General features: G+C 27.8%; 1 protein-coding gene across 1 annotated transcript in view; it reads left to right on the forward strand.

The window, feature by feature from the left end:
- Positions 1-26,129, forward strand: part of sima (HIF-1 transcription factor component sima) — a 151,123-nt gene that overhangs the window by 21,171 nt on the left and 103,823 nt on the right. Inside the window, exons 2-5 of the mRNA XM_087161976.1 lie at positions 8,160-8,353; positions 10,977-11,110; positions 16,019-16,219; positions 21,037-21,218. Of these exons, the coding sequence (XP_087018102.1) occupies positions 8,160-8,353; positions 10,977-11,110; positions 16,019-16,219; positions 21,037-21,218 (711 nt within the window). The remainder of the gene's footprint in view (positions 1-8,159; positions 8,354-10,976; positions 11,111-16,018; positions 16,220-21,036; positions 21,219-26,129) is intronic.

A 26,129-nucleotide genomic window follows, 5' to 3' on the forward strand; every position in this document is an offset into this window, starting at 1 on the left:
GTAAAAGGACCCCCCTGCTTTGGATAATTGGAAAAAAAAAACTATACAAAACAATGATTTTTATTTTTGAACTTCAATTGAAACAAATTTAAAATATTAGTTGTATTATTTCAGGTTTCGAAAAATTACTTTTTTTAAAAAAAAATCTCTTATAATTTTTTCTTCAAATTAACAATGTATTGTAAAATTTATGTACAGCAAAAACATTGTTTTTCCGAATAAGGTTGTTAGTGAAGATAAACTATTCATACAGAAGTAAACTTTTGTTATTCTTCATAGATTCTAAGCTACTTATAATGAAATGTATTTGTGTGGGTAGTCTCTTTAAGACTCCCTTGAAGTGATGGACCAGTAGACGTTTGCATTCCTTGAAAATGACAGTTTTTGAAATGAAACCTCTTTTTTCCTTTAAATTATGGAAAAAAATCCCGAAATGATGTATAATTCTTAAATTAATTTTTACTAATAATATTTCTTTATAACATAACGTACTACTTAATACTTTTATGTATTCTTCCAAGAGTATAATTTTTGACGTGTATAAATGACGTGTATATCAATAATTCTGTTTTACGATCTTAATTTTTGTGTTTATTTTAAAGCATTACTTTGTAATAAAATAACCTTAAGTATGACTTTAAAAAAAAAGAATAGCATACGTCCCCCTCCGAAATAAAAGCATGTTCCTTATAATTTTACTTGCGTTGGGGTCAAGGCACAAGACGTAATGTTTTATTTATTTATTTATTTATGTTTGCTTGGAGCGCGACGAATGACGCAATGACCGAAAACAAAGCAGGAATTGACAGCGCACGCCATCTCTCGGTGTATATTTCCAACTACTCTCTCGCTACGCTAACAGGTGTGATGGAGGAAGTTTTGTTTTTGTCAGGTGACCTGCAGAAACGATTATTTAAATTGGAATCGAATGCCGCTAAAACTTTAGATCTATCGTTTTTATTATTTATGAGGAAAACAACATGATTTTCAAAGTTACTAAAGGGCGTTAAAATAAGTTATGAGAAATTTATAATTAAATACAACATGTATTTTAATTTTAAAATGTTTTTATATTGATGATTTTAGAGAAATTATTAACATTTAATGAAAAAAAAAATATTTAAAAAAAATTCTTATTAAGTATTAATTTTTTTTTATTGATTATAGGATTGAATTATCCAGTATAATGTTATTACCTCTCGCACATCCAGTTCAGGCCAATCCAATGAACCGCGCTTCTATACTTCAGTTAGAACGCGCCGTAAAAAGATCTCCTCAAACTCATTTTTTTTACGCTTCTATTTTCATATTTTGTAATTTGGCCAACAATTGGTATTTTAAATCATTTTTAAAGATGCCTTTACATGCATTCGAATTCGCTACCTGCTTTATATATTAGTTTTTGTGTTTTTTTTTTCTTTTGTATTATATTGTTTTTTATTTTCTATTTTTGCTTGATTGTTTTAAATTGCATTCTTCGTTTTATTTTGCATTTTTTGCTTTACTAGTTCTTTTTTCGTTTCACATTTTTCGGTGCTCTTCACACTATTGTATTATATACAATACAATATTAGAAAGCACTCTTTTTTGCGGATATAATCGTGTGAGTTGATGACGAAATTATATCTTTTCATCATTTTGTTTTCGGAAAACTTTTTTTTAACAAAAAAAGTTTTTTTTTTGATAATTATTATTTTTAATTATTTTTCTTTTCTTTTCATAAATCTTTATTTCATTTTTTCCATGCTTTTTCTACATTTTTATCTTATTTTATGAGTTCTATATACTTGCAGCTTATGCGCAATAAATAAAATTTAATATTTTCCTTCATTTTCTTCGTTTTGTCATTCTTTTCTTTTAGTGTTAATTGTTTATATACAATATATCCATCTACTTCCTTGTTGAACGTCGCTTGAAGGGAAAAGTTCCGCAATTCTGAATTAACTGTTTATTATTTCTTTAGAACTATCACTGTGCTATTGATTTCACTGTTATACTTTTTTTCTTTCTTCATTAAATTTGCTAAGTAGTTTAATCTTTAAGTTATTTATTGTCTTTTTAGTTCCCTAGCCGCACAAATCACCATATATATATATATATATATATATATATATATATATATATATATATATATATATATATATATATATATATATATATATATATATATATATATATATATATATATATATATATATATTACACAGACAAACCCAGTTAGACAAAACATAGTGAACTCCCGGATATAGTCAACCAAAAAAAGAGATAGGCAATAGGATATTATGTACTTTTTTCGTCTTCGGCTGATTTTTTCCTTCATTTTTGAGTCATTTTGAAATTTCTTCATAAAATACATATAACTGATTTTTAAAACCATCTATTGAGTGTAATGTAGACATAAGCATTTTTTCTTGTTTGCTATTTCTATCTCAGTTTCCCATCCCTAAATTTGTTTGTACGCACGACGAAAAGTAATGAAAAATGAAAGTTAACACATTTTTTGTTACTACGTATTGTTTAATCTTTTTTGTATTTCTTTTTATGCGTCATTTATTTAAATAATGTGTCATAAAGGGAGCAGTTCGGAAAAATGAGTTATAATTGTTTGCAGTACGGATAGAGTGAAGTCTCGGTTATTGTGAACCCAAATTTCGGTCCCTTAAAGATCCACTATAGCGGGGTTTGACTGTATATATATATATATACACACAGAGGGGTCTGTTTAGAAGGAATTTGGGTCCGTTAACGGACCCTTCACAAAATAATTTATCTTTTAATCGGACCCTTCACAAATTTGTTTATCTTCATTATTGTTTTGTTAATCGAATAAAACCTTTCCTGGAAGGGGGGGGGGGAGAGAGACAGATGTAAACGAACTAAATTTTGTCTTCCGCAGACACTTTTTCCTTTATTCGTGTGAAATGAATATTCTGCGTTCAGCAGTATAGGCTAAATACCAAACATTTGTATGTTGTATCGCTAATTTAGTAGCTGTAATTGCTGTTTATTTTTTTTTTTAAATTCAATTTTTTTAATTATAGGTTTACAGTTTTAAGCATAATCTTGTATGTCTTTACAATTTAAAAACTCATTGAAAATGTGTTTTGCAATAACCGGACCCTATTTGCACAAATTCATGAAAGCGGACCATGGTTGAAGGAATGTGAGTCATTTTTTCACCATTTCACGATAAAAAGAACCTTTCACGAAATGTCTGGACAGACCCCTGATATATATATATATATATATATATATATATATATATATATATATATATATATATATATATATATATATATATATATATATATATATATATATATATATATATATATATATTTCAAGCGTTCGTACAACGAACGCTTGAAAATGGGTCCACTTTGTTGTGAAAAATTGTGTGGAGACTTCAGTATCTGATGGTGAAATCGAAAATAAATTGCTTCATTTGCTTTTATCTTAAGAGTGCCCCACATTCTGATAGTATGGATAACCTGATAGGATCCATTTGTTTTTGAGAACAATCAAGTACTATCTTCTCTGAGGAGGACGCCATCACTGCTAAAGACTCCTTCATTACTAATTTAAAATTACTGTATGAATTAACATTTAATGTTTTAAGCACTTCTTTAAATTCATTTAAGAGGACGTCATAAGACGGTCTTAAGAAAATTTTCCTCGCAAATTCTCTTTCTCCTTCATTACTAATTTAAAGTGTTAGAAAAAGTGATTTCAGACAAACAGCCACGAACTTTCAAATACTGAAAAGAAAAATTATACAAATGAAAATAAATTAATAGATATCTAAGGATTACGCAACGGTGAAGTTTTCTTCTAATAACTTGTTTGCATTTTAATACTTTGAAGTATTCTTTTCAGCTATTGAAACTTTAGGACTTACTCTAGGTTAGTCTGAAATTATGTTTTTATTTCTTTTCAATTTTGAATTAATAATGAAAGAAAATTTGCGACGAAAATTTGATACCGCTTGTCTTTTTCAGTGCATAACTTTCTCTGTTTGCTTACACGGGGGTCTGTTTAAGAAGAAATTTGGGTCCGTTAACGGACCCTTCACAAAATGTCTTTTCATAAAAACAGTCCCGTCACAAAATATTTTATTTAAAAAACGGACCCTTCACAAAATTATTTATCTTTTAATCGGACCCTGCACAAATTTGTTTATCTTCGTTATTGTTTTGTTAATCGAATAAACCCTTCCCAGGGCAGAAAACAAGAAAGATGGGTGTAAACGAATTAAGTTTTGTCTTCGGCAGACGATTCTTCCATAATTCGTCCGAATTGATTATCCTGTGTTCAGCAGTATAGACTAAATACCAAATATTTGTATGTTGCATCTCCAATTTAGAAGCAGCAATTGCTGTTTGTTTTTAAAAATTAAATTTTTTTAATTATAATTTTACAGTGCTGTATCTATTTACTATTTAAAAACATCTTGAATTTTTTTTTTTTGCACTATCCGGACCCTATTTGCACAAATTCATAAAGGCCTGGTTGAAAGAATGTGAGTCATTTTTTCACCATTTCACAAAAACCGGACCTTTCACAAAATGTCTGGACAGACCCCTGTTACATCTACATAATTTATTTTTATTCATTTATTGTTTTAATATTTACTTATTTCTGTATATTATACCGAACATTCGGATGGGTTGTAACTAGGAATTTTCATCCCCCCCTGTCTTAGCAATCATTTAATGACTAGTAAAAACATTGAGATTGGTGTAGGGATGCAAAATGTGTCGTCATCGTGTAACAGTGTCCTTAACCCTATTATGCTCTTCTCAGGGAAAAACATCTTCTCTTACCACTGCGCACTGAAAGAAAGTAGAAAAAAAAAGGAAAAAAGTTGAGAATTATGTTAATAGGCGCTTTACTCTTATCAAGATAAGGCATAGATTCATGGATGTGATTGAAGGGGATTCCTCTTTCTCTGGCTGCTAAACCAAAGGTTGCAGTGAGAGTATTATGTTTATAAGGAAAATAACTTTTTTTTAAATAGTTTTACCCCCTCTTCTAATAGTTTTATTTTAATTATATATATATATATATATATATATATATATATATATATATATATATATATATATATATATATATATATATATATATATATATATATATATATATATATATATATATATATATAGAAGATATATATATATATATATATAGAAGATATATATATATATATATAGAAGAATTTTTTCAAGGCGAGTGTTCATAATTTTCTGAAGCTACGAAAAGAAATTCGAGTATGTAATAAAGCACTATTATTTCCCTTATTTAGACAGCTAGACAGTTTTGACTTTTTATTTAGACAACATTGTTTAGTTAAATTTTGATTTAAGTTTAAGAACATAATGTAATATCTTCTCGCATGTAATATCTTCTGAAAAAAGTCCAATGTCATATGGGTGTGAAGTAACACTTTGAGGGCCACTTTCACATTCATCAGATTTTGTTATGCTAGAAACGTTTTCTTCAACGGAAGTATCACATTTCTGTACAACAGAAAAACTTACATTGTACTCCGTTCCCCCTTTTATATAATTCTTCACCGCATTTCCAAAATTCTCGAATTGTTTCAAAGATGACAGAACGTCTAAGATTCCAGAATCATCGCGTAAAGACCTCGCGAATGACAGCCAGTCTCGAAAACTATCGCGACTGGCAGAACAGAAAGGAACCAGTCCATAACAGTATTAGTTGAATTTGGTTTCAAAAGTACAACCCTATTATAGTAAATGTTTTTTTTCAGTATTCTGAGAAATACCGTGAGAAAAAAAGGTAGGCATAAGGCAAATAAAAATATATAGTCTTAGAAAATAATACCGCAAAATTTCTACTAAAATTTTTATTTTTGCCATTTTGTCTGAGCTCAAGGGGGGTGTTCAAACCCCTAAACCCCTCCCTTGCGTACGCCATTGTATATATATATACTCATACATACAGTCGGATCTCTATTAACTAAATCCCAATATAAAGTTCGTTACGTGGAAAGTTCGTTAAATAGAAATTCACTGTTTGAAATACTTAAACAACACAAAAACCGGTTTTAAATTCATAAGACATAATTAAAATAGCAATTGATGCACACCTTTATCTTGTAAATTATTATCGACTATCGAATTTGTTTCAAATGATTTTAACATTTCATCATATGGTTTGGTGATTTTTTCATCAATTCTGTCTTCGTTTTCTTCACAATGTATTGCAGTATTGTTTTTATTTTTCACACTGTAGAAAATATCCGATTCAGTTAATATTTCTGTGGTTGCAGTTTCGGGATCAATAAAAAGAAAATCATTAATCAGTGCATCATCGTGACTTACGGGCTTCTCCAGGGTGCGTAGCGCTTTTAAAAAGTGCTTAAAGGTGCTAATTTTCGATTTTCGTTTCTTAAAAGCCCTTAAAGGTGCTTTTTTCATTGGGTGTTTTTAAAAAGTATACTTAATTTTGCCTTTTTCAAAATGAGATTTTCCTGTTGATTTTCGCTTCTAATTATGCAAAAAGACACAGTTCACATTGTTCTATTCAACGTTTGCTCAATTAATTCAACCCCAATCTATTTCGGCGCATTGTCAGTACGTAGCTTACGAAAACGCCATTCGTTTCACATGATTCAAAATTTCATGAATTTTGACAATTGTCAAAAACAATGCCAAAAGATTTTTTTTATCAAGAATAATTAGTACAAGATTAAACCGTCAATTGTCAAAAACTTTCCAACTCTGCCTAATTATGATATTTTTTTAAAGTGCTTAAAATATTTTTTGAGTGCTTGAAAAGTGCTTATTTTTTGTTGAATAATTTGGCTACCTACCCTGTTCTCTCTGAGCTGTACCCACATTCTTTTAAAGGAATATCATCCTCGTTTTTAGCGCTGTCCAGCTTTAGAAAAACTGTTACGAATAGTACGGTCTGTAACATTATAGTTCCATGGATTTTAACTGCTTTCTCTAAAAGTTAAGAATCTGCAAAAATCAAATAAAGGTCATTTTTTCCCATATAATGCATTAACAAGTTTGAAGTATTCTAAAATATTTAGGGAAAGCGGATCTCAAAGAAAAGTTCGTTAAATAGAAAATTCCCTTCGCTATTTCGGAAGTTATTTTACGAAGAAATTTCCAAAATGTTTTTAGTTCCTCGAAAAAGATAAAAATTCGCAAAATGGAAGTTCTCTAAATATAAGTCCGACTGTATATTATATAGCTTTTTTAGTAATTTTTACATTATTTCAATCAGAAGTTATTACGGCATTTCAGTTTCACATTTGAGTAATCACTTTTTGATGCGCTCTATCCACGACGATTCCGTTGTAAATTCATGTCCTTTTGCAATCGCCTTTTCACCAGTTACTTAACGCATTTCCAATTATTTATATGCTGTTTTACGAATTTTTGTACTTACATACGATGTATATGGATAATGTGTTACAAATGGTTAAAATAAGTTCGATGGTTAAAAAAAATTCTGTAAAAGTTTTAACAGAAATTTTCTGCATACAATCACGTAAAAATGAAAAGAAAAAATAATAATAAATAAAAAAATTAACATGTAACAAGTTTTATAAAATTCTATAAACCAGTAGTATGCAATGTATCAAAATTTTTGAAGCAGAATTTTGTATATGTTATATATACACCAAAAGTTGTAAAGTAACAATGATGCATTTTGATATATTCGTAAAAAAATAAATGCCTTAACGTCTGTAATAAAGTTTGGCTCTTATTGAAAAATTTAACATTAGCTTTTTATAAATGTGATATTGAAATATATTTACTAAAATAAAATAAAAAAAAATATTTGGAAAAAATTATCACCCTCCGGAACGTTATTAGTTCTTTTAAAAATTTAAAAATTTTTTTTTTACGTTTCTTAGAAAAGCGTATATGCTATAGAAAAAAATTTCTATTACATAGAATAAAATAAAACTTCACCATCCATTGAAATGTTGCAATTATTTTTTTAAATTATTTTAATAAATAATCTTAAAAAAACAAGTATTAATTCATTTTGTTTATAAATAACAAGTATAATTATAATATGATAGATAAATTGTAGTTTATCTATTTATATATTTTTTAATCCTGTAATTACATTGTCAATTATATTTTCTCTGTTGATGTTTGTTCTTATAGAAATTCAGAGAAGCGAAAGGAAAAATCTCGAGATGCTGCTCGCTGTAGGCGCAGTAAAGAGTCTGAGATCTTCAATGATATGGCCAGCCACCTTCCTCTGGAGCAGAGTATTATCGCTGGATTGGATAAGGCATCCATTATGAGACTGACTGTTGGCTTCTTTAAAGTGAAAGAATTGTTAAAGATTTTAATCCGTGAGTTACATTCCCTAAGTTAGCGAAAAGAGAGAGTTTTCTGATCTTAACTTCAACGAGACAGTTTTCTTGCACAAATATTTCACAAGTCAGAAATATTCCAGTTTGGTTGCATTGATAGCATTCTTCTAACAAATTTACTTTTTAATGGCGACATTTTCGCAGAACGTTACAGAGTTCTTGCAGAAAGATTTTTCTTTTGTGAAGCAAAAAATCATTTCTACAGAAATTTACACGTAATATTTGAATCATGCATTTAGATGATCTCTTTGACACGCTCAATTTACGCCGATAGTATCGTAAATCGATGTAATTTTTCGATAGAATTTTCGGTAGTTATTGATTTTCACTTGGAATATCCCGATATATTTCAAACAACATGAAAAATTCGAATCTTGCATTTAAGTATTTACTTTTTAAGGCAATGATTCTGTCGAATTTTTGGCAGTTATTGCTATTGATTTATCCATAGTTTTTAAATCCGATATTTTTTATACCTTATTATTTATTACAACAACCTAATCTTGAAACGAAACACGCATTTGAGTAACCCCTTTTTTGAGGAGATTCCGTCATTTCGTCGTCGATCTTTTTTCGGCAACGCGGATTTCATAATTTTTAATTAATTTTTTATTGTAATGATTATTTACAAAATGCGAGAACATCACCCATTATACAATCTAATTAAATTAAAAAATATTCAATTAGATTGTTCAATTAGAGAAAAATGAGAAGATTATTGTTCAATTAGAAGAAAATTTTTCAATTAGAAAAAAATTAAACTAGTTTTTTTGTTGTTTTTTTTTGTTAACACAGCACTTTTGTTATTTTAAATTAGTAAAATGCATGTTTGTTATTATTAAAAGTATCTTTCAGAAAGATATCAATGCATGCTAGAGAGTTTTGTCGCAGATAGTTCGCAAAAATTCTGCCATAGGAGTGTTATAAAAACAAACTATGTTTTTATAAAAATAAAATGCATAATACTATTATAAATATTATATTAAATTTTTAAAATATATATATATTACATAAATAACCCATCCAAAATAACTGCAGTCTATGGTACCTAAAATTATTTATTGTAATATCTTTTACTGTAAAAATTATGAATGTCAGAATAATGTAAACATATTTCATATGAACATATTTATCCACTTAGTTAATCATCATTTAGTAATTTACTATTCGCCGTAATTCATCATATGATTCATAAATGCTGATCTTCAGTGTCAGGGTGTTGGTAACTGAAAGTTCTTAAAAAACTCACTTAAAAAATTGTAAAAAAAAAAAAAAAAATGTCTTTAAAATCATCAGAAATAGCCTTAAAATGAAAAATAATTTCCTAAACATTTAATTTACCTCATATTTAAATTTGCTCTTTTTAAAAATAAAATATATAAATCATAACTTGTATTTATAAATTTAGTAAAAAACAAAATAATAATTGAAATAAATGTGTAATAAAATTAGGATAAAATTAAATATAAATAAATACTTGATGAAGATAGGAATTTATCAATCTTTAGTTACAATCTTCATGAACATCAGTATTATCTTTGTTAAAAATTCTTCAAAGTGAAAGATTGCCTCTAATGCTGAAGAGCAAATTCTTTATATATACAAATTCTTCATTTATTCTTTAAAAATCATGTTCTATATCAACACTAGTTGTTGAAGGATTTTTAAATGACAAGATTCAATTCAATATTTATGCTAATTTGTAAAGAAAAAATTAATTCACAATCAAAATGTTCTTAAAATTAAAAGTCTTATTAAAAATTCTAATAAATAACTAAATAAAATAAAATATTTAAAAAAAGAAAAAATATCTAAAAAGTAAAATCTGTAAAAATTTACCACAACAAAAAGAACATTAAATCAATGAGGAGTTAATTATATGAACATTTAATTTTATCCTGACATTAAATCAATATGGATAAACAATGGAATGGATAAACAATGGAAAAATATTCTTCTACAACAGGAAAATGGATTTAAAGAACTAAAAGTGCCTGATTTTTATTTAAAGTATTCGAGTTAATATTGCTTTTTTAAATTTTTTAACAGAAATTTTGAATATCTTTACTTTTAATGAATTTACTTCAAACTAAAAGTCAGCTAATTCAAAATATATGTTTATTTATTTTTTTAATCAAATGTTGGTATGCACGTTCAACTATCTTTGAATTGGTATCTTTGAAGGATAAATAGAATTTGCGACGAAAATTTCCGTCGCAAATTCTATTTATCCTTTATTATTAATTTAAACGAAAAAGAAATAATTTCAGACAAACCTAGAGTAAGTCATTAAGTTTCTGTTGCTGAAAAGAATACTTCAAATTATTATAATGCAAACAAATCATTGGAAGAGAATTTCACCACTGCGTAATCCTAAGTTCTCAGTGCATAATTTATTTTCATTTGTATATATTAAAATTTTCTTTTCAGTATTTGAAACTTCATGGCTTATTCAAGGTTTGTCTGAACTCACTTTTTCTATGCTACTACAAATTTTAAATTAGTAATGAAGGAAAATTTTCTTCCACTGTATCGTGTCCTCTTAAATGAATTTAAAGAAGTGTTAAAAACATTGAATATTAATTCATATACTCTTACATAGCACACGGGAAGTCAAAATGTTCAAAAGATCCTCTCTATGCCACCGTTTTGAATGGTTTCTTGTTGATTCTCTCCGAAGATGGAGACATAGTTTACTTATCTGAAAATGTTGAAGAATTTATTGGAATCACTCAGGTAAGTCCCCTTCAGCTTTTAACATTTCTTTTGAAATAATTATATTTAAAATATTTTAATCTGTAAAGATATTAATTGAATTTCTGATGGAATATATAAATGGCATTAATATTTTATTTTTTCCAAAAGATTGGTTTTTTTTTTTATCTACCTATCATTTTTAAGAGGCCTTTGCCTTCTTAAAATTTAGGTTAAATTTTTGATTTCAGTTTTCTTGAAATTTTTTTGTACTTGACTAACTTATGAAGATCCCCATGGCAGAAATATGGCTACTTGGCAACATTGTCCTAGAAGCGTTACAGAGTTTTTACAGAAAGGTTTTTCATTTAGGAAGGAAAATTTTTTGGTTTTCCTTACTGCATAATTTTTCAAAAAACGTTTTTTTTTTCTGCAGAATTTTTTTTAAAGATGTCTTTCTTGCTCATTAGAGAGGAAAGAGATAATTGTGATTTTTCTATTCTCATTTGGGATTTAAAAAAAAGTGGGTAATGACTGGCTTCAGCTAGTATTTCAAACTAATAATATAAAATAAAAAACTCAGAAATCACGAAAGTTTAAAAGATAGTTCACTCTAGAAATGAGTTTTATTTTTCAATTCTTTTTCTTTAAAGAGCACCATGTTTTCCACACACTTATTTGAGTATCTCTTTTTTTAAAGAGTCCTATTGCCATGATTTCGTCCATTGAATTCGCGTGATTGGATTTCGTCATATTTTTGGAGTTACTGCATGGATTTTATGTTTTTTAATTTATGTGCGAATTATAATTTATCATTGTTTAATTTATTTACGAATTTTAATTTTTTTAATGATTTACAAAATTTAAAAGAGTAAATAATTAGTGAATTTTTCTGCCTAGAAAATGCGAGAAAGCATCTATAATATTAAAATTAAAAAAATATAACTTTTACAGTTAAAATTTTTCATACATTTTTATTCTATACTTTCCTCTGTAAACACAGCGTTTCTGTTACTCTAAATTAGTAATAGTTATAATAAAAAGTATCTTAAAGAGGAATATTAATGCTAGGGAAGTTTGGCGCAGAAACCTGAAAATATTCTGCCACAGGGTTGAAGATAGAGTATTATTCAACTACAATATATCTTTCAAAAACTCAGTTTTATTAAATATCATAAGTAAACATAATTTTATTAAAATCATAGTATTTTTAATGCTATAACTGCTTTTTTTTACTTTATTTTCTGATTTCCTTCATCCTTATATTTTCCTGAAGCATGAATAACAAAATATTAAATTTCTATTGAGTATTTCCCTTCATTTCCAATAATCAAATTACGTGAAATAAAATCAATTGGTCTATAGAAAAAGGAAAAATTATATATTTTTGACTTTACGAATTTATTTATTCCTCTTTATTAGTCAAGTGGTCAATTAGTTTATTTATTGATCAGAATAATTAAGTATAAAATCTCTTAATCAGCTATGAGTTAGTGGAAAAAAACTGTCAAAATATTAGCAACAAAGTAGTTTATTTTTTTGAAGTACCGTAATAAAGGGAGTAATTGTTGTATCGGGTATCGTAGTAGCGAGAATTCTCTGTATATTATATATGTATATAATGTATATTTAGCAACATATGACTCTCTAAAAAGAAGCAAATTGTAAAATCTGTTGTCCCCCCCTTTTTTACTTTTTTTTTTATATAAAAGTTTAGAAGAAAAGTTCTTTTACATATTTTTGTTTCTATGATTATTATGAGATTGTTATTATATTTTTTTGTTATTATAAAAGTGTAAAGAAGCTTGTCACAAGAAAAACAAACTACTTTTTTAATACGAAAATTGTAATTATTATTAGAAATGTATAAATCAATGCTTTAATGTAAAAATATTATATTCTTACTGATTATGCAATTTCTGATATTGTGTGAGTTATGTAATTATTTATCACATTAACTTTGCCTATAGAAGAACTGAGAAGTTGTCCAGCCTTAATTGACCTGTATTATCAGAACTATATTTATCGAATGTGTTAAAAAAGGGCGAGAACGAAATTTATTTTATGTAATAAGAAAGGCACAAACCTTTGTAACTTTACTGCCTTATATGTTGAGGACATAAATAAGTTAAAATTGTCTGTTATTGAATGCTATTTAAATCTTTAAAGTTGACAGATAAAGAAATCTTTCTGAGAAAATTTTCTTTAAATTAAGAAAGTTTCTGAATTAGTTAACATGCTTATAACTAACTTAATTCGTTTGACTTTTGTTTCATATATGATAAGAAGCATGACTAGACAGGGTTTATAGGTGTCCTGATTATCTTGATAAAAAATATTTTGACTTTATTTATCCTGATTTATAGCTTTTTGTGCTGATAGTCTTGATTTTTGGTTTTGTTCAAAACAACCCCTTTTCTAAGAATACAAATTCAAATTTAAAAAGAAAATAATAATTTGAAGAATCAAAAGAACTAATTATATACACAGTTAAGGCATATAGTTTTACCCTCAGGTTTCATTGTTCAATCCTTTTCTGGAAATTTATTTTTTCATTCAATGAAAACTGAACTCAATTAACAATTTTAACTAATTTTTATGGTTATAAATTCAGCTCCATTTGCTTATTTATTATTTTTAGTAATAACAAATCTTGTAGGGTGAACTTATGTAGTTTCACAATTATTGATTTATCTCTTTGATGTAATTTTAAAAATGGTATATTCTAATCATATTATAGAAATTTTTAACGATGAATTTAGGGACCATTCACCAAGCATGCTTGTACAAAGATGTTTAATTGCATATTCATTGTGTTTTGATACCCTTCTCCGAAATCAGTTAATTAAGGGATCTCAATTACCAATTTTATATATTGGTATGAGAGAAACATTTTCCATGCATTGATTTGAAGCTATGAGTTGTTCAGCATTGATAAAATTAAACTGTACATTTTTGTTAAGAAAAAAAAAGTAATTCTTAAATTAAAAATAATTTATTATTGTTTTGAGATAAAATTAGCTTTTGTTATATTTAAGTTGAGCAAATGATATTTTTTTGAATTTGTTGTTTGCAAAAGTAGTCTGTTCTGTTAAAAACCTTGATTTTTTTTGAAAATTTTGTCCTGTTTTTTTTTCTTTGACCTACTATGAAGCCTGGATTAAATATAATTTCATTTTTTTTTGTATATATGCTATTGATATTTTAAGAAATTATTTGATGTTATATAATTTCTTAAAATAAAATAACTAGCAAAAACTAACAATGTATGCACATTTTTTTATTTAAACAAATTAATTTAAAATCAAATATGTGGGGCAAATTGTAGTTCATTCTGTATGTAATATAATTTTTTAAGGTGAGGGATATTTGTTTTTGAAAACTTATGTATGATAAAAAATGCATGATTTTATTTTGTAACGTGCAAGAATTATGTAAGTAACATGGTATATCGATCTAAAAAAAGAAATGATAAAAAAAACTTTGAAAAAAACTAGTTTATCTAGTTTAAAACTAGTTTATAATTAGTTCTAATATATATTATGAGTTGATCACCTATATAAATTGATCGCTAGAACATTGCATAACAAGTGGTTAACCTTTGCTAGTTTCAAAATGAATTTAAAAAAAAGTTATATAATAGTGTAATACTTTGCAATAGTCTTTAAAAAAAAATTTGCTTATAAATTTCTTGAGCAACGATTTGTAAACTTATTGACTATTTGAATTTATTCAAATGTTGGGTCCTTTTACTATTTCTATCATAAAAAATTAAATTGTAAATAATTTGTGAAAATTTTTTAGGCTCCTAAACAATTTATTTTGTGTACTTTTGAATAAACTATATTGTAATTGTGTGCAAAAATTACTTGATTCTTGTAAATAGTTTGAGTTATGGCATGATATACAAAATTTACCTAAAGAGGTTTAAACTTTTGAATGCTCTTGCCACCATTCTTTACTGCATTGCAGCTACCCTCCTTTTCTTAAAAATCAAAATTCAAATTCATTGAGTTTATTATTCAGGAGAAAAGAATTTAGTGCTCTATTTTGTAACTTAAAATATTATCTTTTGCACTTATTAATTAACATATTTATTGTCCATTGCTCAAATCTTTTAGATTGCACCATGATTAGTATCTCAAATTCTGATCTAGTTATTTTACTGTAATATCCAACTGCATGACGAAAATGTGTCATTTGTATATTACAGTAATGAATTTATCATCAAAAAAGCAAATGCTAGACAAATATTTCTAAATGTTTTTTTAAAAAAAATTTACATTAACTTCTCTGGGTGCTTAGTGTTTTTAAAAAGTGCTTAAAGGTGCTTATTTTTGATTTACATTTTTATAAGCCCTTGAAAGTGCTTTTTTTATTCGGGATTTGTAAAAAGTGCTTTATTTTCTATCTTTTAAAAAAAGGTTTTTTCTTTACTGTGTCGATTGTCGTTCTAAATTACAAAAAATGCATGATTTTTCAAAATTTTTCTGCAATTTTTATGAGAAACAAGTTATTTTATCATGATTACGTGAAGTTGGTGAAAATGTTTTTGAATTTTGTTGATTTTATGTTCATAAATTAAGAACTTTGAACAATAGAATTTTTTTTATTTTTTATTACACCATAGATCCTAATTATGATTTTTTTTTGGAAAATGATTAAAATATTTTTTGAGTGGATAAGAAGTACTTAAAGGTTGCTTATTTTTTGTTGAAAAATCTGGCTACGCACCCTGCTTCAGGATAAATTAGAAGGAATTGTTTTGTAGATTGTCAGTATGACTCCTATATTTAAAATCTGACTTGGTGTTAGTAGGTTACTTACTTTTTTTTTCTCACAATTTTGTTAAGTGACTATTTTCTTGTTGCCTTTTTATTTCTTAATTGTGCATTGTTATCTAAAGACAAATGTAATTTTTAAATTTAAAACTCTTTGTATTTTTATTAGGTGGAAATGCTGGGCCACAGCCTATTTGAATTTTCACACCCATGTGACCACGACGAAATAAAGTCTCTGCTTTCTTCTAAGAGTGTTTTCAAAGATAAAACTGCAGATGAAGAGAATGAAACGATATCATTATTTGTACGAATGAAATCCTCACTGAAGCCTAAAGGAAAGACGATGAACTTGAAATCTGCCACCTATCAAGTATTTATTTCTTTTTTTATAATACCTCTCTATAGTGTGGGGAAACACACACTTAAGCAAAAATAATGAATGCTTACCTTTGTTTTGCGCATATTCTCTTGTGCTGTCTTCACTTATTCTGCCAGGGCTGATTGTGCTCCGGAAAAAAACCGGATTTCCGGAATTTTCGCTAACAGTGATCCGGAAGTTTCCGGAGATCGAAGGTCCAGATGTTTAAAAAAATCATTGATCACAGAAGTTTCCGGAAATCAAATTTTCAAAGGTGGAACTTAAAAACACAGTTTATTTTATTTGTTTGTAAGGGAGAGCCAGAGAGATACTTATATTCATGATTAATATTCATTTTTTATCAGTAAATAGTTGTTATAATCATAAACTCAAGAAAGAAAGACATATTAGTAAATTTTAATTACTTCTCCAGGTCATCATAGGTATGTGTAAAATTTTAAATATATTTTAAGTAAACTAAGAAATATTGAGAAAAAGGAAGAAAAAAAAAATGTTGTTTAAATTTTTTTCAATTTAAACTGTCTTTTTTTTTTTAAACTCAAGAAATTTTCCGGAATTTCGACTTGGGCTCACAATCACCCCTGTTCTGCAATACTGCACAAATATTGTGTTTTCTTTCTCTCTCTCACAGCATACCGTGATAGCCCATATTCACTTACCACATGGACTCAAACTCAAAAGTTTTTTATTTTTCTCTATAAGCATGGAAGGCACCAAAGATGGCAGATCTGTGTATAAGTTGAAGTATTAACTCTTTTCACTATGTGAAAAAAATCTTTTTAAACAAGCTATTAGCGTATTTGAAGTTCTACTATTTCTAAGCGGCTAAGACTTTGGTTAAGAAAACAAATACCGCAATGTAAATGTTATGATATTCCTTTATGATGATTTATATATTTTATTTGAATCATAATTTTCAATTGTCTTGTTCCAATCGACTACCTGTGTATATAATATTTTTATCAAGAAAGAGGTTTAAAAACTTAAACTTACTTTTTTGGTGACACAGAAAATCCCTTTCCTAATGATTTAATTTCTTCTCAAAACTCCCTTCTTTGAACAAAATCTATGAATTGATTTATGCTTCTTTCATTTCAGCCAAGGGCAATGACCCAATCATTTTCTCTCTTAGATCCCCAAAGTTAAGTACTTGTGAACAAAACTAACATTTCTCATTTATTTGAGGTACTTGGAACAATTTTTAATTAGTTTAGCAATACAATTATCATTATCAATTATCACGAATTAAGAAGTGTCCGGCTGTGGTTTTAGTTCAGATAAATATTCACATGAGTTATTACAAATAGTCTCTGTCTAAAGTTAGATTTAAATCTTGTTGCAAAAAGGATGGACCATTCCACTAGAGGACTTCCGATAGAAGTTTTTGAGGTTCTAGACCACGGGACACTTAATCAGCAGGATTATTTTCTGAAGGCATATATTGCCATTGAAAGTGCTTTGTCAGTTCTTGAATTTTGCTCTCTCTCTATTTGCAACAAATACCTTGATTAGATGTGGTGATTGTTGTACCCTAGCCAAAATGATGGTAGAATCTGATCGCAAGTGAATATGTCAACCTTGAAACATTTGACAATCTTTGTTATGAGTTTGGACAACAGCGCAGCATCATTCAGTTCCAGCTTAAGAATTGAAATTGTCTTCTAGGGGGAAACTCTGGATTTCCTACAAAGGTTAGTAGCAATTTCTCCATTCGATGTGAAGCACCTTAAATTGATGGCTGCTCCCTATGCTTTTTCACTTACATCGGCAAATCCATGAAGCTCTACAACCTTTACTTTTTCCATATGAAAACAAATCTATTGATGTCTAAGTCATTCACTTTATTAAGTGATTCAAGAAACTGGTTCCATTCTCAAGCTTTTTTTTATTGAAAGTGAATCATTCCTACCTATCTTTCGAAGCCAAAAAGCCTGCATGAAAATCTTTGTCCTTGTCCCAAGAGGGTGAGAATTTTTGCAATAACTGATGAAACCGTTCTCTTCGTATGTTTAACAGGATTGTTGACAGTCATTTTGAAGGTACCACAACAAGCAAGCATTTGAGTAAGTTAGACTTAATCCAAAATTACTTAAGCGGAGAATGAAGATAATGTAATTTTTCATTATCTAATAAATTATTATTGCTCCCAATAACACTATTAAATTGATTATTGAATGTTGCAAATTCTACATAATTTCCTGGAAATGTTGGTATTAAGGAATATGATAATTAATGTAATTTGGCATGGAAAATTGTTAATCATCTTTACTATTAAGAAAGGAGTATTATGAGTTAGTAGGAAAAAGGAGGAAAAAAAAATTAGGCCAGAAACTGACGAAACGAAAATAGAAAAGTGAGAAAGGGATGATGAAGTCACGATGTTTACTATTTCATCAGCCACGGAGCTCTCACAGGTTATGCTATTTGAAAGTTGTTCTTTGTCAAAGAAGATTCATGAAAAGCTGGATTCCACTTTGAAACTAAAATCCGATTTCAGTAAAATGTTGCTTGATAAATTGCACCAAATTAAAATGTAATGTAATTAAACTGTAACTCAGTTGCTGATGTTGTAAAGTTGCTAAAGTTGTAGCTAAAGCTGTAAATCTTGTACAACACATAAAGGATTCTAGCAAAAGCATTAGTGATGCAACTATAATTACCAAAGTTTTAGGAACACCACCATCAAAATATAGGAATTTTAGACAAGCCTGATTATCTATTTATGATAACAATCAGAACTTATCAAATCTGACTGCAAGATTGATTAATGAAAAAATCTTCTCTGCTGCTTCTCTGAACAAACAGACTCAGCTTTTTTTCCTTTCAATCATACAAAATTTAAAAAAAAAAAAAGAAGAATATTCGTCAAAGAACGGAAAACATGGTTAGAAACCAACCCAGAAACATGAGCAAATCTGAAATAACTTGCTACTCATTTTGGAAGAAAAGCCACTTTGACCTGGAATGTCGTTTCACGACTCGTTAAACCCATAATGATGTTCCAAAAAAAAGCAAAAGTGCTTTTAGCAGTGAAGTTGGTGAAAGAGAAACTGTTCTAAGAAATGATAAACAGTGGCTTCTGGACAGCGGTGGGTCTGCTTCCATGACCTTTAGTAAGAATTATTTTGAAAGTTTCATAGAACTGAAAGGGAATGAAGTCGTTTATCTTGGCAACAATTTAGAATTACCAATTAAAGGGAAAGGAAATATAAAAATGCAAAAGCTGATTCACAGAGACTCGCAAGAAAGATGTGATGTATTTTATGTTCTAGGTCTAAAGAAAAATCTCTCTGAAGGTGCGGTTGCAAGCAAAGGAATGAAGTTAATAAAAATAAAGCCGATATCTACAATATTGTGTAGAAGAGTTCTGCATACAAGAAGCACATTCACATACTGCAAACAACTTATTTCAGATGCTATTTAAAACGGTAATTCCCCAAAAAAGCTAATGCAGCCTCCATTGACAACATTAAATTATGGCATGAGAGAACTGGCCACATCAATTTTAATGCTCTAATGGATCTAAATGAAAATGGAATTATTGAGAAAATAAATTTTTCGGAATCTGATAAATTTCTTTGTCAGGTCTGTCAATATGTCAAACAACATAGACTATCCTTTAGTCACAGAGGAAAAAAAACTTGCAAACCCTGTGAGCTAATCCAGAGTGACTTGTGTGGTCTAATGTAAGCAACATGAGTAGGTGGTGCGAATTATTTTATAATTTTTAAAGATGATTTGAGTGGATATCTTTTTGTTGCATTTTTAACTCATAACTGTGATGCCTTAGCTAATTTCAAAAACATTGATTTTCTGTGTGAAAATAAATAGTCTACAAAAATAAAAGCTTTGAGAACAGATAATAAAATGGAATATATAAATCTTGATTTTAAGATTTCTTTCAAGAAAAAGGCATTGTACTTGATACCACATTTTCTTTCAGTCCTAAACAAAATGAAAGAGCTGATACAAACATAATAATAAAACATAACAATAATGGAAAATCCTGGATCAATGATAAAAAATTATCATTGTTTTTGTAAGGTGAAGCAGTTAACACGAATGTGTGTATATATATCATTGTTATCACATGCTGCATTAACACTCGCACCTTCTTTGTTGGCAATTTTTGCCCGTTCTTAAAATACACAAGAAAACATAAAATAAAAGTGTACTAAATCAGTAAACCATGTAACTGATTCTATTCATTGTATAAACGATATATTTCTACATTAAAACGAATAGGAATGAATTGGGAGCACGCTAAAACGTTGTATAATTGCAAACATCATATGAAGAATCATCATATAAACGATGCTCCACTCTACTTTCTCTTCAGAGTCATGATAGCTGGACTATATTGTTGTTAGATAATCGGATTCCGGTGCAGAGGAGCCGGGGTTCGATCCTCGACTCCTCTGAAACCCACAGAGTACATGTGATATATATGTAAAATTTGTGCAATCCGAAGTCCTGAGCATCATCTTGGATACAGAGAAAATTTCCTTTCTCTTGAGATCTATGTCTAAATTGAGGATGTGGCTTCACAAATGAGTTGTGCTTTCATCTGTCTGTGTTTTTCTCAGCTAAGACAGGATGTATTTCCCCCCTTTCAATGCTCTCTTGTCAAATGAATCTTCCTGACTTAATTCGCAAAAGGCCAGCTTTGCTTTTCTAAGTGTCATTTGAAGCCACAACTTTGTCTCTAGTTGATTCATTATTACTTAAATATGAACCATTTTGAGTAAACTCTTTTTATTCAAAAATAGTATTTGTATTTTATGAACTGATTAGATTTTCTTTTTCAGGTGATACATTATATGGGGCACAAATTTGATAAGCCTAGTAGCACGCCAGCCTGTCCTGCTTTTTATCTGATGTTTATTGGAAAAACAATTCCGCATCCATCTCAAATAGATGTTCCTTTAGATAAGCAAATCTTCATCAGTCGTCACAGTCTGGATATGAAGTTTACGCACATTGATGAGAAGTATGTTAATTGTCATGAGTTATTTTAAAAATATGTCTTTTTTAATAGTATGAAATCTTACTTTTATTCTATATGTTTATCTTGAATCAAATTTGAAACAAATTTATTGAGTTTGGTTTGCTTTAAAGATTGAAATGTTAATCTGATAAATGGAGCTGCTGTTTATAAAAATATGCTATACTAATCTCCTACTATAAAATTTTTTATTATGAAATTTTACATAATTTAAGTTCAGAATTTTTTAAAATTTAATTTAATTTATTTCTTTAGATCTAAAAAACAATTTATTAATAACTTGTTAAACTGAAAAATGAAGAAATAACCACTTAAATTTTACTTAATTTAAACTCAGAATTTTTTTCATTTTATTTAATTGATTTCTTTAGATCTAAAAAGCAATTTATTAATAACTTTTGAAACAGGAAAATGAAGAAATAACCATTGGAATGGAAACTTTCAGACCTAAAATTTTGGAGAAATTATTTTTTTTATGCTAAAGCTATTTCTCAGATCATATTAGGTAAACTCTTTTGAACGTGTTTTGCTTTCTAATGAAATATTTCATAGAAAGATGAGGATCTAGGCTTCACCCGAATAAGGACTTTATTATATAAATGATAGAGGGGTGATTGTGTTCTGGGTGTACTCTGGAATACCGGGGTTTTCATATCATCCTCCCAGGTCCAAAAATTTGGAGCCTGACAAAGGATTGTTCTGGGAATATCACGGAATTCTGCACACGGAATTTCTTTTAGTTCTCATTCATTAAAATGTTAATAAACTATCTTTGCTGCCACTGGAAAAATATTTTCTGAATCTGTGGAAAACCCATTGTAGAATTCTTACTAAAACTGCACCAATTAATATAATACCAGTTGTATACATTGCTGTCAATAGTACACAATAATTAAGCATCATCCGTGAATGGCGATTTTCTACGGTTTTCCTAGACAAAGTTTTTATTAACCTTCTCTCCTTTAACTCCCTCAACCTCAATATTAATGAAGCATTAGTGTGAGTGATAATATGGCAATTTTTTATTGCTTCACAAAATGAATAAATATCTTTTCTCCATTATTTTTGCTATTTAGTACATAAGTTTTTATGTCAATTAATATATTACCAACATTAATTAATCATTGCCGTCATTGATAGTATTACTATTTCTTATGGTTCTTCTAGTATCTTAACTCCATTAATTTTGCTTTCAAGTACACAGCTTATTTCTTTTATTTCAATATGCATATATATTACCTAAATTAATTAAGTATCATTGTCGTCAATAATAATGTTGCGATTTTTTACATTTCACCTAAACACATAAATGCAACATTCTCATTAGTTTTGCTTTTAAACACATAAATACTTTTTTCTATTCAAATACCGTTGTTTTTAAATAAATAGTTTTTTAGAAAAACGTTTCAAAAGAAATATAAATAAGAAATGTGTGGTATCAGATAACTTTAAAAGTATAAATATGGTGACGTAAACCTTGTGTGTTATCACATAATGTTGTTCATTGAACTTATGTGACATAGCGAATGTAAAATAATTTAAATGCGTGCAATGAACTATTTTATTTATCCAATAGAGTTGTAAGCTAGAAATTATCACTGATGTTGTTCTTAAAATATGTCAGAAACTGAATTGTCTATAGTTAAATTTAAAACAATGACTAAAGCTTAACTTATCAGAAAATTCCTTATCGTTTTTTGCTTATTCCATTTGAACTGTTTGTCCTAGAATGTTCTAATGATCTTCCTCGTGCTTCTAACTATCTGTATGCCAAGAATCAGCAATTTTGGATGGATGGTTTAGGAGTCTATAAAGAATACACCCACACACAGACATTCTTTTATATATATATTATCTGAATGTTTTGTGTTACTTAGAATGTTTTTTGTTATTTTAATACTCTCCCTAATTACTTTATATTTTTAATAACTATTTACTTTAAAATGGATTTGCATTTTTCTCATACATTTTATTGATCTATTAGTCATGTAATTATTTGTACTTGGCTCTCTTTTTTTCCCAATGTGATGAATTAAATTTACTTGCAACAAATTTGTAGACCTAAGCTGTTAGTGTAGAAGATAAAAATGCATTTTGATTGCAAATTTTATAATTACTAATCAAATTTCAAAATAAGAATCATTGGTTGTAAAAACCATATTTATAAACCACATGTACAAACCATGTAAATCTTTAAAATATATTATTTGTAGTTTTGTTTTAACTGTCACATATTAAGTTAAAAATTTTTTTTAAAAATCGTACAATTCAATAATCAGATTTTCGATCTTGAATTTAAAATGCTTGGTTTTAGTAAACTATTCAGAGTCTCGGAATAGTGAATTATGTTATCCTTAACCATCATCAATTTAATTGTAAGTAAATAGATAAAAATTTATATTTTTTCTTAATTACTTTTTTCTGTATTAAGCAAACGAATTCAGCCTTTTCAATAATAAAAAGGGAATATAAATTAGAAAACAGAATATAAAATATTTATTATTAAGAAGTATTGGGATTTTATGAAAGCATCATATTAATAATTATGCTATTTAAATTTGTTTCTACAAAACTTTTTAGCAGCTCAGAATTTTGTGCAATAAAAAATGACCAACAGTATTAAAATTTTCAACAAAATTACACCAGTATGTAACTTATGCATTGATAGAAACTAAGGTAAACACCTTTACCTTAGACCTACATTAACAACACCATTACCTTAGACCTCACCTACATTGTTTACCTTAGTTTGTATTTTAGCACAAAGGTCGCCCACTTGTGTATTTATGCATTGATAGTTGAGGAAGCTCTTTATTTTATTGAAATTCAAACTAAGGTTCTTCAGGGTTGGAAAAGTTAAGATTTTATCAATCCTGCCCATTTATTCAAACAATCTTTTCTCTATTGTGCAATAAATCACAATGGAACTGAAACTTTATTATTATTACCTAATTAAATTAAAATCTGTAATGATGACTTTCAAAACTGCTAGTACTTTTTCTAATCATGTATTTTTGTAAATGTAAGTATTTCCAATTTAGATCCATATGTTTATATTCATATGTATTAAGTCGTTAAAATTTTATTTCTCTGATGGGTGTTTTTGTTATTTTCTGAGAGTTAGCCATTTCTTTAAAAAAAAGAAAAAAATATTGGAGGAAAATCTTTTTAAAAAACAGTTTTCTCAGTTCTATTCTGTATATAAGATTTTCAACTTTTTTTCAGCGATTTCAATCAAACATTTGAAATCTTTTCACCCAAATCTTTTTGGGACATCAAAAATTTGTAATTGATTTTTGTAAATTTCTAAAAAAATATATCAAATATTTTCAAGCATAATTTTACAATCTTCCTTTTGAATCATAAAAAATTGTATGTATTTTTAAAATGTAAAATGCAGGAAATAAAATAAAAAATTATTTTTGGTTATTTTCTTTTGCCCCTCACAAAACTCCCCTATTTTGTCTCTACAGCTCATCACATTTTAACCATTTGTCCTTGTTTTAATCACCTTACCTTTTTTAGCAGCACTATTTTATGTGTGAAGGATTTGTTAGGGGAAGTCCATCATCCTAACATTTTCGCATTTCTGCGAGCAATTGGTATTTCATATTGTATATACCTGTTTTTTATCTGATTTTATTCACTCTTATTTCTTACCCATTTACCGTTATACATTTTTAATTGTGCCTAGTAATTATGCCTTTTATCAAATTTTATTAACTTTTAAATATATGTGTCTTGTGATTAAAATCTTGTGATTGTCTTGTGAAAATGATATATTAGTGTGCAATTTACCATTTGATTCAACAAATTGTTTGGCATAACATATCCTCTTTTGGATCTAGTGCCATAAAACTTTACATTCAATCAATCAATTAGCCCTTATTTTACCTACTTTCTTTTGATTAAGTCACAGGTGCTTTATTTTCTGATCAATTTTCTGTAATTATCTATAAAGACAGTTTCCTATGGGTTATAGTTGGCAAATATACTGCAATTTGGAAAATATAATCCTAATAGTTAAATCAGGCAATCGGTCAGAAGTTTGGAGTTTTAATATTAATTTTACTTTTCACCAAACCTCCAGAGTTTTTGAAGCAAATTGAAAAATTTTCAGTCACAATTATAAAATCAGTTTCTCCAAAGATAATTATGTGTAAAAAATAATTTTTAATTATTATTTATCATTTTGTATTTTATTTAATAATGGTAAAAAAAATTTTGAATTGTAAGATATACAAACATTTTACGTTATTTTAAAATAATAAATTTTACAGGACAAACGAATTCAGTTTAAAAGTTCTTCAGAAATCAGAATTTTAAGTCCGATATTTAAATTTCTCAGGAACTATTTAACTGATTCGGTTCAAGTTCAAAGTTTTAAAATAATTAATTAGAAATCTTAGAATAATTTGAGAAATCTGAATCTGGGCTATTAGAAGTTTTAAAAAATCTAAAAAGGTGAAAATGGTTTAAATAATAAAAATTAAAGAGCTTATATTCTGCTAAATTTGCAATGCCTTATTCTAATCTATGGAATAAACCATTGATACATAACTTTCCAATGTAATGTTTTCTCAAATCTAATTCTGTAAAATGTTAAAATAAATTTTTAAAAATTGATCCATAAAAAGGTTTTTATTTAATCTGAAGAACTGCCAACCCAGAAGTTCTAGCTCTCATCATTAAAGTGATAGTTAAATTATAATTGAGTAAGCAAAAGATTTTTAGATTTTGTTATCAAAGACAATATTGCTAGCTTTTCCCACATTTTACATATATCTAGTGGTAAAAATCTCTTTCTATATTTTGTGGTAAAAATTTTAAAACAGAAATTATACCACTTGAAGTATTTAGGTAAAATATTTTTATGTTGGGGAAGTTGGCAGGTCT

This window comes from Parasteatoda tepidariorum, chromosome 4 (genome assembly GCF_982258835.1).
Source record: "Parasteatoda tepidariorum strain Cologne lab strain chromosome 4, Ptep-v5.0, whole genome shotgun sequence".
NCBI classification, from domain to species: domain Eukaryota; kingdom Metazoa; phylum Arthropoda; class Arachnida; order Araneae; family Theridiidae; genus Parasteatoda; species Parasteatoda tepidariorum.